Source organism: Tubulanus polymorphus, chromosome 3 (genome assembly GCF_964204645.1).
Source record: "Tubulanus polymorphus chromosome 3, tnTubPoly1.2, whole genome shotgun sequence".
In the NCBI taxonomy this organism is placed as follows: Eukaryota; Metazoa; Nemertea; class Palaeonemertea; order Tubulaniformes; family Tubulanidae; genus Tubulanus; species Tubulanus polymorphus.
This window is the reverse complement of record NC_134027.1, coordinates 23803197-23817305: the sequence shown is the minus strand read 5'-3', so window position 1 is coordinate 23817305 and position 14109 is coordinate 23803197. Positions and strand designations below refer to the sequence as shown.

The following is a 14109-nucleotide window of genomic DNA, read 5'->3' as shown; positions in this document are numbered from 1 at the left end:
CGTACTACGCATTACCTGTCGAAGCCAGCCTCGATGGTAGAGGATTTCGAATTCGAGCAAAACTTTCGCCAGTTTGTTGTAGTTTTTTATCAGTTTGCGAGCGTCGCTTCCCTGTAAGATGTTCGGCACTTGTTGCTGGAACATATCCATCGGTTCCTGTATACGTCGGAACAACTGACGAGCCCAGGCAATTTTACCTGTAAAATGCAGAAGCAAAATCTTAGCGTTTCAAAAATGATCCAGTTCCACAGTTTTGTGGGTTTGATTGTGGATGTGAATCCAATACAACTGTTGTTTGTGTCTAATTTGACTCTCCATCTGATTCCACAGTTATGTGGGATGAATTTGACTCTGGATCCAGTTCTACAGTTGTGGTTTAATTTGACTCTGGATCCAGTTCCACAGTTGTGTGGGTTTAATTTGACTCTGGATCCAGTTCCACAGTTGTGTGGGTTTAATTTGACTCTGGATCCAGTTCTACAGTTGTGTGGGTTTAATTTGACTCTGGATCCAGTTCCACAGTTGTGTGGGTTTAATTTGACTCTGGATCCAGTTCCACAGTTGTGTGGGTTTAATTTGACTCTGGATCCAGTTCCACAGTTGTGTGGGTTTAATTTGACTCTGGATCCAGTTCCACAGTTTTGTGGGTTTGATTTGATTCTGAATTCAATCCCACAGTTGCGGGTTTAATTTGACTCGGGTCACAGTTCCACATTTTTGCATTAGACAAACTTAAATCAAATTTGAATCTAGTTAGTTTTCAACTTTCATGAATCTATTTAACTCCCAGTCGCGTTTGAGATTTATATATGCAGCTGGGCACGAATAAACCAGAAAACGAAGACTCACCGGCAATCGGGGGCAGATCGCGGGCGACCGGCGGATCAGCTTTGTTCTTCTGATAGATCTTCGACACCATTTCGATGTCGCGTCCGTAATGCGACATGATGCGCGCGTACTTATCCTGAATTCCCAGATTCGGCAGATTCAGGTGTTCGAATTTACGCAGCAACCACAATGCCCGTTGCGTGCTGGAGATCTTTTCGAATCGTTGATCCATGAATGCGACGATGTTCGCCTGCCGAAATGAAATTTATTTGAAATGATTTCAAGCAGTAAAATAGTAACAACTCTGCATAACAACAAATAGTCAACTCTGCAAATATTTCGTCACATCATAAGAATTTGTCTGCGAAATGAGGCTTTCTGATTTAGCCACATTTGGTTTTTTTTTAAAATATTCTTGATGACTAAGTCCGAGCATGAAGATATTCAGCATTTAGAGGTTTTTTTAATCTATAAAATTTACTCTGTATAGAGGTCTTACACGTTGCGTCATAGCTTGTTTGCCAATCAGCTCCGGAGACTGGCAATATATTACCAGAAAAGATAATCAGAGGATTTACATAACGATGAAGGTTTGGCATATGTAAGTAATGTAGGTTTAGCAACAATATGGCGTCGTTGAATCCCGGATGTAGAACCCCGGATGTAGAATCCCGGATGTAGATGGCTGCAAGTCCTCTGTACCAAACCCAGGAAAATAGAACATGCGCAACTCTTTGCAACTGGTGTCGCTGGTGGGGAAAGAGAAACACACCGTTAAGTAAGGCCGAGTTTGCAGTGAGCCTCCCTAAGCGCCCTTTTTTAAGAATGAACTGCGATGTCGGCGTGAAAACGAACTTACGTGCATTTCGGCAACGGCTCGTTTGAAATCTTCGAAGTCCTGATCGAATTCCATCTTACGATGATCCAAATAGTCGTACGGTTTCTTCTTCATCGACGTGACGATCACGTTAAACTTAGCAGCCATCATTTCCATACCTACACATGAACAAATAGAAATAAACTAACTTTATCTTAATCTGGATCCAGTTCCACAGTTGCATGGGTTTAATTCGACTCTGGATTCAGTTCCACAGTTGTGGGAGTTTGACTCTGAATCCAGTTCCACAGTTGTGTCGGTTTATTCTTGGGAGTAATCAGCGTGATTACTACAAGGTTTAATCAATTTGGGTTTGGATCGAATACCACAGTTGTGTGGGTTTAATCAATTTGTGTCAGGACCTAGTTCCACAGTTGTCGGTTTTGTTTGGACTCTTCAGTCCATCGTTGTGGCTGGGTTTAATCAATTTGAGTCAGGACCCAGTTCTACAGTTGTCGGTTTTGTTTGTACTCCTCAGTTCATAGTTGTGGCTAGGTTTAACAGAGTCTGAACTATATAACCCGAGTTCGAACCTCGTGCTCTTTAGCTGAGCTGAATTACCTTCGATTTTCGAATCGGAAAGATGTGAATAAACCTCCATCGTGTTAAACATGTCGATGATTTTGTTCAATCGACGTGAAAAAGTGTCGAATTTGCCGAAAATGTACATCTCCGAAAACTCGAACTGCCGTTCGTTTGGTATCTCTTCGAGTTTCTTTTTCGTCTTATGGAAACAACGTTGATACTCTTTGTTGAGTTTGATCGAATCTTCGAGTTTCGCGATGACGTCCGTCGTCGGCTGCGACCAGACGGTTTCCGAGCGATCGTTCGTGATGTAAGCTTTGCATGCCGTGATCATTTGATTCGTGATCTACAAATACGGATTGGACACGTGCGATTAAATGCCTTGTGATTGATTAAGTACATATAAAATGCAAGCGATCATTTGATTGTGATCTACAAGTATGGATAGAACGCATGTGATCAAATGCTTTGTGATTCATGGATATACATAAGAGTAAAGTAAAGTGATCATTTGATCTGTGATCTATAAATATGGACAGAAAGCATGCGCCATTAAATTCTTTGTGATTGAGCCCATATGAAATTCAAGTGATCATTTGCTATGTGATCTATGAATATGAATAGATTATTCGATTTGTGAACTTGTGTTTATTCCAAAACGTAACTATCTCACTTTGTTTATGCAATGGTGCAACCTCATCACAACAAACTATGAAGCACATGTGAGAAAATCTAGGGCCATTCTACCCCAAAACTAGTCAAAGCTCATTGTGGATCTATAACCAATCTAATAATTTAAGACCAGTCACCAGTCTTGATTGAAGACGATGTTAGTACAAAACCAATGAAATCGATTAAGGTTTGTCACAAATTTGGTTCAAAATTTTCAGATTCTCATAAATTCGGTATACCTGGGTTTGTTGGGACAAGGTTCTACTGTTTTGTAACAAGCTGATTTAGTAGTAGACAATTTCTTACCTTCACGAACAAAGATGTCATTCTTTCCGACGTGTTGTAGTACCTCGAGATACTATGAATCATTCGAATAGCGTTGATCAATCCAGGAATTCCCTCCAACATACCAACCTAGAATGGAACAATCATCAGGACGAAATCGTCAGAAACATCTTCAAAACACTCTAACACGCAGTGGTCTGAACTCTGACAGTTCCACAGAGTCGCGAGAGCTAAATTGACTGTAGATCCAGTTCCACAGTTGTGTGGGGTTGATTTTACTTGGAATCCAGTTCCACAGTTGTGCGGGCTTAATTCGACTCGAAGCCCAGTTCCACAGTTGTGTCTTTAGGTTGAATTTGACTCAGATCCTCAGTTATGGGTTAAATTTTTCTCTCATAACACCAGCCCGAGCGACACCCTGGGCCAACTTCAGTTATCAAAGCTAGATGACTATAGTCGAACTATAAGTGAAACCGAATTTCAGTTAGTCGGACCTATATTCCAGAAATAGTTCGTAAATTAAACACATTCGGTTATTAGTTCCGACCACTAGTCGACTAGATACGAAAACTGAATTTGGCCCCGACGGTTATGAAGACTAGTTGACGAGTTGGAAATACTTACGGGATCGCTGTTGTACAGCGGATCGCAGAAACGTTCCAACGTATACAAAAACTTCACGTTGTCTTTCGCTTCGTTCGCCGCGTCAGTGATTCGACGATCCAACTCTTGCCAAGTCTGAAATGAAATATCTAAATTACTAACTTTTCTTTACCACGTATGGGGATACAGTTAGACCGCTGTTTCAACGATCAAATCTAATTTTCTTAAGCCACCATGGATATCACTAAAAAGTCTTTTATTTTGCGTTAACCCTTTCAGTGCTGACTAGTTACTACCCTATAGTGCTAGAGATAATTTGAAAATTTTCAAAAATTCCGCCCTAGTGTATTGAATAACGGGAATACCACTATAGTGCGTCTACACCGTGGTGCGGTGTATCGTTAGTTACTAGTATTTCACTATGTCTGACAAGTGCTGCCATTTTTCAAGAGATAATTACTAATTACATCAATACACTGCAGTGCGGTGTACTAGCAAAATCTATCACTGACTTATACACCGCACTGCGGTGTAGACGCACTGAAAGGGTTAAAATAGGGACTGTTCGCATTTCTTATTTGTTTGGTACACTTGGTCTGATTTGTTTTGATTCGGTGCCCCTTACAAACCCACCACACTAGGAGTGAAACATAACCACAGCCCATGCTCAAGTTATTCGTTTAAGGCCCGACCATGCTCACCCGAATCGTCTTCGACTTGGCAGCTTGTAAGACGCCCAAAACGGCCTTGACCTCTTGACCTTTGATTTGGTCGAGCAGGTAGTTGAAACGGGACATTCGTTTTTTCCAGTGATCGAGTTCGGCTCGCGGTCCGATGTCGTCTGCCTCGCGTCTCATCTGCTCGCTCTCGGCTAGAACCTGCGATAAAATAAACGATCTATCATGTTGGCTACATATGAAAAATCAATAATATGTGTACAGCTTGAAATTAAGAACAGTTTGAAAATTCTGCTTGTAATGAGGGCATAATTCAGAAGAATACACTCAAAGTTTTCTAATTTCTAAACTCTTAAGCTAACCTTAACTTCTTAACTCCTAATCTGAAGCTAACCTTAATCTTATCAACATCCCTCAACCAGCCAAGCGCCACTTAGGGCATTATTAGCAGGTTTGAGGTTTCTTTTCCCCCTTCAACCTGCTGAGCGCCACTCACGGCATAATTAACCGGTTTGAGGTATCTTCCCCTTCAATCACTCAGGCCACTCATGAACTCTACAACTCGTTTGAGAGTCCATGGGCCATTATCAGCAAGTTCAAGTTTCATGTTCCCGGGAAGAGGCCAGAGAAGAACACTCAACCAAGAAATTATGCTGCCATAAGGATTTTAAAGATCAGTGACCAATCAGCTGTTGTTCACCTCTCCCCCTATGTCTCACTCAATACCTGTTCAATTTGTTTAATCCAGACAGCCATACAATCTTCAATAGCGTTCAGCGATTCGGTGCTGTTCGCGACGGCGATGCAATCGGACGGAGTCTGCAGACGGGACAGATCGTAAGTCTCGCACGGTTTCAACGATACTTTATCGTCCAAACTTTCCTGCGCACCTAAAAACACCGAATTCCGAATATCACTGTCAAGACTCGTTATCAAAACCAATACATTGTCATAGGAATCGGCTAAATATATGACTCGATGATATCCGTTCACAGTTGGCAGATTTGATTCTAGAAGTTCAAGTAATCAAAAATGATCTTTCGAGTGATTAGTCAAGCTCACAACTCACAGCGGAACTGTATGCGAGTTTTAGCTCCAGGATAACCGATACTTACCAATCAGGACGGAGACAAAAGAGTCCAAAGTGTTGAGGAAATCGGCTCGAATTTGAAGCGTTTCCGGCCCGCTCAGACTGCCCCAACCTTTCTCCATTTCTCGCAGCGACGGAATGAAAACGCTCGACAACAAACTCTCGACGCCTTTCAGCAGTCCGTGTCCGTTCGTACCGGCAGACGTGTCCAACACTGTGAACGTCACATCCTGCAAATATACAGTACAGTAAGATTGAAACCCATTATGAACAAAATTGGAAATGAAATTATGCATCCTAACTATTCATCTCTTTTACTAAGTTATGGCCCAGCTCCCGGGGCGGAACCCAGCTACTGACTTTTGGGTCAAAATTCGATAACATCAGTTGGCATGACCGAAATGAGCCCTATAGTATAGTATACTAGACCTAACTAAATACACTATCTAGTTTTTACCACAATTAAACATCTAAAAATAGTTTAATCGAAAATGAACTAAAAACCATTATGATTTTACTAAGATCTGATGTTCTTAGGAGTAATCATAAGCTCCCAAAACAGTAGTAACTTCAACCCTCAAATAGTGTAGTCCTATAGTCAGGTCAGCTGTACCTTTCACAGTTCCGTTCAAATTAAACAGTATTCAACCCTAATTGTAACGCTAAGAAACTCAGTAAAGTCTTTCATATTTATGTTCAAATTACGCGTTTTGTATTCCTGTCACTATCCAACAGGGCATAAACAGCAACAAAAAATGATAACTACAGTTTGAAGTTCGAACCAAGAACCATTAAAAGTATAAGGGCAATTTGTCGAGCGCGCAATTTTCAGGCCAGCTCACAGGAGTCGTTACCTTGGTGATGTTTTGGTCGTTGATGACAGTCCCGGGACTATCTCTGACGAATATCAAACATTTCCCGTGCAGCGGCGCGTCTCTGCCGGACGTGACGAAAACCTTCGGCTTCGTCGACTTCAGCGGCCGATTGGTCGGCGGGCCCAAACGCAAATGGTCGACTACGATGAAATGAAAGAAAACCGTAAATATCAATATTGAAAATTCAATGAAATAAAATCTAAATCTTATTCGAATCAAAACAAAAATTAAAGTTAATTTACACATAAAATTTGTCATGGATTAATTTGGATTTGTCCAGATTTAACAAGGCGGTCTAAACGAAATTGATAATTTTCATTCACAATTTTTAAATTCTAATTTTCGTATATCGTAGAAATTCTGAATTCCAAGGACGCAGGCCTAAAGCGTGAGGATTCTGTGGGTTGGTTCGTTCTAAACTTGGTTGGAACTAAAAAGGGGATCTTGAAAATTTGATGCTCAATTAATGTTTGTTGCATGGTGGCTACTTCGTGCCACTAAATGCATATTTGAATCAAAAATGGTGTTCGATGGTGTTCGAACCTCCCATGGTACAGGCCTGGGGACTTCTTACATCAAATACTACGATGACAAAATGGAAAAATGTCTCGATTTTGAGGATTTATCATTTTTCGAAAAGATTATTTGTCCATATCAAAGAGGAAAAATGCTGAAAGTGCATTTTATATTTTACTCAACCAGTGCACCAGTCTCAAACACGAATGAAGGATACAAAAAAAAGCGAGGAAAAGAGAAAAGGAAGGGGAGGAGGAAAGACAGTACGAAAAAGAGATTGAATCACTAGGTAAGGCTATATGAGACAATCACATATTCAATCGATTTTTCTGATTGCTATCAATAAGCAAAATAATTTCATTTTTGATAATAAGATGTTTCAATAAAAGAAACTTTCACAAAATCCATGAACACTACGGCTTATCTAAAGCGATTTAAAACTGTACCGAGTAGGATAGCATTTCGCAATCGAGGTGACAATCAGGGCACGAATGACGAGGCAAAAAACCTTTATTCGTTATGCCTCGAATTAAACCACGCCCACAACAGAGTAAGGGGATAATACGAAAGGGTGCAAGAAAGAGAAGCGAATCCTTAAGTGACAGCAGGAGAAATCGTCAGATTCATTTTTGGTGATAGAGATATGTATATTTGACTATGCGATATGTAATGATGTACATAATATCAAGTATATATATATATAAAATTCCAGTGAGTTCCTACTTTGGGATTTGCGTCTAGTGTAAGATTCAGCTTGAGTAATTCGGAACTCTACCGCTGAAACGTTAAGCCAAATCACGGGTTAAAAAAACAAACGATTACGAATTAACCGATCTCAAGAACTGCTCGTCGAATTCGTTAGAGCCTAACCTCGAAATGAGAAACAGATATTGTGTTTAGTTCACCCACTATCGCATGCATGGAAACAAGAAACACCAAAACAAACCTACAGCACTACCTATTAATGAGAAGTAATAATTTCACATGATTTCTAAATGGCGCTTATTTCTATCAGTCATGTGATCCATTCCTTATCGCTGATTGGCTTTTGAGTTGGTGTTTCTATTTCAGCTGCTCTGATGTCGCATATAGCAATTGGATGTTTCAATAAACATTGTGTCTTGTATCGGAGCGATGCAAACAGCCACGGAACAAACCAATAAACACGTTTCATGTTAATTTCTTGCTTTGCGCACTAGGCATAAAAATCAAGTGTCTGTTTTAGTCACTGGGAGGAGCTGACATGTATGTATTCCGAAAACTTGATTGAAAATTTCATATCACCAAATTTCCGATATATCGTAACATTCACAGAATTGTGTTGATGAGCAGTTCTTGAGAATGTAGCATTAGATTAAAAAGCAAAAACACCGTTTTAAAAGTTAACATCAGAAAAAACATGCAAAAAAGTGACGAAAAATTAAGTATAAAATTGATGTTTAAGTAAAAAATTCTATCAAAACCTATATATATGTATAATATATTTGTTATCGTTAAATTGTACCAATCAAAGATCATTCAAAACGAAGAAAAATTGATATTCATATTATTGAACTCGCACTTGCACCCAATTCCATTGTCATGATTTGAATTGAATTCTAACGAGTTTAAGCCACTAGAAATGAACTGATTTCAATCTACAAAATTAAATCCAACTCCCGACTATGGAACAGGATGCAGGTGTGAGTTCATTTTGATCCTAAAGAGTTAAAGCGATTGGAAATGAACGAATTGTGAATTCAGAGCTGACCTACAGTCAGGTCTGATCCAGGACTCAGTTCAACAACAATCTTGAGTTCATGGTTCACGCTTGACTGAGCTAAACAAAAACGAACTGATTACGACTTGTGAGTTTTGCCTAAAACCTCAAATCATAGATCCAATCATTATTTTTGGAAGCTTCTTACTTGAATAGATCTTTTAGTAACGTTTCATATATTATAAAATGAGTAAAACAGCGTTAGCTTCCGAGTCGGTGGAATCTATTTACCGGCTTCTCGTTCTGGCTCCGGTTCCTGGTAATAAAACAGTAATTGACGATCTCCGTCTGCCTTGAAAAAATTGTTCATCGTCTCGATCTGAAAAAAAAAACCGAGATATGCCCAGATTATAACATTTTAAATTAATACAAATTATGTCTAGTCATCAAATTTTACTCTCCAACTTTCTCCTTGCTGCGTGGTCAAAAAGAAATTTACTTTTGAACCCAATTTTGTAACCATTTATTTTTTTTGTAGAAATATCTTTATACATGTGTATGCGTATGTGTGCGTGTGTATGTAAGTATGTATGTATGTTTATATGTATACACATGTGCAGATTTATGAATATTCGTAATATTATGTCATGCGTTAGTATAAAGTGACTTATAAGTCTAAATTAGGGCTGGGCACCAAACCTTTATATTCTGTTTATTTTCATAGACAATGTGCATGTCACTATAATAAATAAAATGAATTAAAATAAATAGTACAGAAGTATGACAGAAGACAATGTCTCATATCAAACATCAATATTCAGGTGTATGAATCCACAGCTTAAAGACATTCACCGTTGTAGTGCGAAGGATGAGAAATCATTTTTTGAAAGTGAGTGTTCGTCGATAAAATGTCAAATATGCGGAGTTCGTTGTCCATTTTCAACTAAATCATGTTTCAGGTGAAGGCCTGAATAGATGTGAAGTGTGGACGATCTGTTTTTGAAAGTGTGCTGATCAAATTTCGAATGTTTTTAGTTCATTTTCAATGAAAATGTCTCAGGTGAAGTCTGGACAATTAGTTTTTGAAAGTGTGCTGATAAAATATCTGTCAGGTACTTGTAGTTCATTTTCAATTAAAAATCTCTCAGGTGAAGTTCGGAACACATGTGAAATGACGTGGGCGATCAGTTTTTGAAAGTGTGCCGATAAAATGTCTTATGTCTGGTGTTTGTAGTTCATTTTCATTTAAAAATGTCTCAGGTGAAGTTCTGAACACATGTGAAGTGTGGCCGATTAGTTTTTGAAAGTGTGCAGGTAAAATGTCTTATGTCTGGTGTTTGTAGTTCACTTTCAATCTAAATGTCTTAGGTTAAGTCGCTGAAAGCATGTGAAGTGTGGGCAATCAAAAATTGGAAGAACCGTGATGAAAAGTATCAAATGTCTGAGATTGATACCTGCACCGACAAACTTCAGTAATCATCCCTTACCTGAGTTCCTTCGAGTATAGCATCCTCCACTTCAGACCTTTCGATGCCCAGACTATCCGCAACCGTTTGCAATACATAGTTATGCGTGTGTTCCAACTGAGCTCTTTTGGCTTCTCTTTCCTCTTTCAGTTTTTGCTGAAAATACATTCGAATTCGCACAAATTACGCTATATAGAGACAAATTTGAAAACATAGCGCTACAGATGCCTGCGACAATCACGAAGCTGGCTTCATCTTTGCGGATACCAAAACTGAGTCCGCAGTGCCAAGTGCTGTCATTTGCTGATATTTTCAGGTCCCCTTATCGGATAACGGATGCATGGCTTCATGCAATGATTCATTTTGAACCGACAATCCACACGATGATACTGCGTAATTTTCTGGTTGAAATAAGACGGATTTGATATGGCGCTTAGCAGAATGAGGGTGTTAAAAAAAAAAAACTGACCGAGTGACTACTTTCAAACACACTTAGTTTCCCTCATAACATGGTATGATTCATTTAGAAGAATGAACTGATGTTACTTCGTCGTGTAAAATATCATCGATGCAAACTGTAAATGACTTTCAAACGATCTTAGTTTCACTAACAGAAGCATAACAGACGCCTCTGACGATCTGATCATATACCTGAACGAACTTAACATCCACGAAAACCAATCTCGACATTTTCTCCAACCGAGCACTTACTTTATATTCGTTGATATCCTTTTTAGTAATCAAAGACATATTCGCCGATTCTATCGCTTATTCGGTCAAAGAAATCACAAAAAATATCACCGAATCCCCGAACGAAAAAAAAGAAACAATTCAACAACACATTCCGCGTAATCGAGAAAGCAGAAATATCGAATAAGCTTTTTTCGCTATCCAGCGCTAACGAATACGCGTATAAATCTCCTAAATCGTAGCAGCAGTCGTCACTTAACAACCAGGCGAAGTGAGAATAATGAATACGACTCTCTCTCTCTCGTCGGGCTCCGGCAATCGGAATCGATTAGCGACAGATCCGACAGTCGCGTTAATAGTTTCGTATTAGACTCGATTGCGCTTACCGACGACAACGCGCTCCCCTTCGAGTCGGCGCTTTATTCGAGTACTTCGATAAGCAAACAGCATACGCGTATAAATATAGGAAATTTACTGCAAGAGGTCGAATGGCAAACACTATACGCGTGTAAATACATAAAATTTACTAAAATCTTAGATTTCTAAGTAAATATAACACGTTCCCTCCTTATTTTGTTGGTATTCGTCGACAGTTCTCATTCTATGGTCGGTATTGAATTTTAGGCTTATTTCAACTGTATTTAAGCAATATTTGCCGGATAAGGTACACGTACGTTTGCCGTGAATGCGCGCCGATCAAATATTCGAATACGCAAATTTTGATTATACTGAATCGATTGAATTATCAGGTGGTCATTAGTAACGTCAGTAGACTTGGTTTACCTCGGATCCCGTGGGGTCAAGTATTTTCTCTAAGGTACACGTTGGCTATAAAAGCGCCTCCCCCCCCCCCAAAAAAAAAATCCTGAGATCCAATATCTTTAATCAAAGAAGATTTTTAGAGTACAGTCAAACCTGCTTAATCCCGATCGGCTTAATCCGGATTATGATCTAATCCGGGCATTATTTTCAGTACATTTGTTCATTACTATACAAGAAATGAATTTTAATCCGGATTTCCTGTAAACCGGATGAAACTTGTTGGCCCCGGGATGATCCGATTTAAGCGGATTCTATTGTACATCTTATCATCACTGATTGTCCCGCACAGTCCAGCATTTGTTTGTTCCTTCATTGAGTACCTCTTAAAATCACTGCCAAATTAAACCTAAAACACTTCCTAAAAATCTTCAAAAGTTTTCTATCGGTAGGATCCCGAACTTCCCAAATTGGTTCCCGCCCATAAATAAGTTCCACCTAATCTATCACGATTGGTAGAACACTATATCCGTGTTGACGCGATGAGGAGAGACTCCCACAATGATAATAAAAAGTCCGAAAATGAAACTTCGAGATAGTAGTTCATTTCAACGTTTCGACTATAACATTCGAAGATGACTATTAGGATATAGTCGAAACGTTGAAATAAACTACTATCTCGAAGTTTCATTTTCGGACTTTTTATTATCATTGTGGGATTCTCTCCTCTCCACCTAATCTATATTCCCACGAAACCCTCACTCCCTCCCTGCTTAAAAGAGAGGCCAGGGTATTTCTATCATTCCTAGAATTAGGTAACTCATTTCATACTGAATGTATATAATATTGTAGGCTCAATAAATTATTATTATTATTATCGATTCTTAAATCATATCTAGATTTATTTCCAAGTGGCTTCAGATTATTTATTCATTACAATCATTAACTCATTTCATACTCGAATAAAACTATGTTATGATTTTACTATGGGGACACGAGATCTCCACTCGAGATTGTGAATAGCGCAAAACAGGACGTATTTAGATTGCGGTCCCGCGGCGTCGAACATTGTTTACGCATCGCCATGGCAACTCCGATAGCGTCATACCGCACTGTAAGCGCGCTACGTTGCCTACCTATAAATAACCTACCCGTAAATAAAATGTCATTCGGAAAAATTGACGTGAAATGAATGTGTTTTTCAAGTCGCCCCCATACTTCAACGAAATGACAAATGGTTCCGCGTTGACCCGGAAAGAATTTCCGAAATGCTCGTCGATATCTTCCTCAAAATACGCAGTGTTTTCAATAAGAGCCAGGTCCCAGGTCCCAGACCCGTCTGTCGTTGTAAAGGACCCGCCTGTTTTTTAAAACAGCTTTCATTTCTAGGACTGACATATTATGGGACCCTCTGGTTTTTCAAAGGGACCTGGCTGTTAATTTCTTATTGAAAACACTGAATACGTACGGTTATTTTCGGGTTGATTAGTAAAGATCCTCTTCTTTGACTCGTCATTTTTTTGCGGATCGTCGAATTAACGACCGATCGCGCTATAATATCCCGCAGTAGCGTTCAACGAAAATGAACGTTTCAATTGATCGTCTATAAACTAATGTTCAACTTCGACGAACGTCCGTTCAATTCTACCACTCGACTAGTTCAGAACAAGGAAAAATGATCTACATCGTTCGCGCGTTAGTTTTCACTACGAAATTGAAATGATTTAAGTTATAAAAATGTTCAAAAAGTCCACTTTACTTGATTCTAAATATTTCAATAATGATATAATTCAAGTTGTACACAAATCCGTGAAATATTCCTTAAGATATTATGATTAGGTAATCCTTCCTGTAAGGGATTATGAGCTAATCCTTCCAAGTTGCCAAGAGAGATAATCCCGACAGTTTACCAGCAAGTGCGCATCGAAAAAGCAAGGAGCGGGGACCTCAGAAGGTTCTGTACAGAGGTGTGAACAACGGAATGGCCGGGCTTGATAACTTCCACCTGTGCTACGTCTATATATTGTATTATGCGTGTATACATAAGTATCTCAAATTACAATCCATACTTCATTAAGTAAATCAATAGAGTTAATTGATTGATTGACAATGCGCGACGGCTCAGCTTCTTCAGTCCAAGACAATGCGAATCCTATCGTGAACATACGATCTGTATATGAATATCGCTGGTATCTAGAAAACAATCGAAATGTGTATCTTCTTCGTCGGTTTTATGCTTCAGTTTTACGAGTCCCGTTATGATTTGATCTCGAGCCAATGAATTTAGAATTGAAATCATTCGAAAAGAACCGATTTTCAACTCCGCATTTCGATACTTAATCTATGAATCGCAGCAACTACAGAACAGGGTCTACGTCGTGGACGCAAGCTGCAACAATTGTAGAACTGGTTCAAAGATGAACAACAGGATTGGCTTTTTCTTAGAACTAGCAACCGAAAAAAGCAAGAACCTGCGTATAAAACCAGCGCGCTATCTACCTACACCAGCAGCCAGAATTTTAGTCCTAATAAAAACAGCATCTAAAT

At 39.2% G+C, this 14109-nt stretch overlaps 1 protein-coding gene across 1 annotated transcript in view; it reads right to left on the bottom strand.

Annotated features, from left to right (window-relative positions):
- Positions 1-13078, bottom strand: part of LOC141901511 (dynein axonemal heavy chain 5-like) — a 60614-nt gene extending 47536 nt beyond the window's left edge. Inside the window, exons 1-14 of the mRNA XM_074788796.1 lie at positions 13031-13078; positions 10135-10269; positions 8939-9026; positions 7672-7725; positions 6412-6572; positions 5583-5787; positions 5194-5357; positions 4492-4668; positions 3812-3925; positions 3209-3316; positions 2267-2576; positions 1688-1824; positions 850-1078; positions 16-197 (exon numbers count right to left, since the gene is read on the bottom strand). Of these exons, the coding sequence (XP_074644897.1) occupies positions 16-197; positions 850-1078; positions 1688-1824; positions 2267-2576; positions 3209-3316; positions 3812-3925; positions 4492-4668; positions 5194-5357; positions 5583-5787; positions 6412-6572; positions 7672-7725; positions 8939-9026; positions 10135-10269; positions 13031-13078 (2112 nt within the window). The remainder of the gene's footprint in view (positions 1-15; positions 198-849; positions 1079-1687; positions 1825-2266; positions 2577-3208; positions 3317-3811; positions 3926-4491; positions 4669-5193; positions 5358-5582; positions 5788-6411; positions 6573-7671; positions 7726-8938; positions 9027-10134; positions 10270-13030) is intronic.
- Between the last annotated feature and the right edge of the window lie 1031 nt (positions 13079-14109).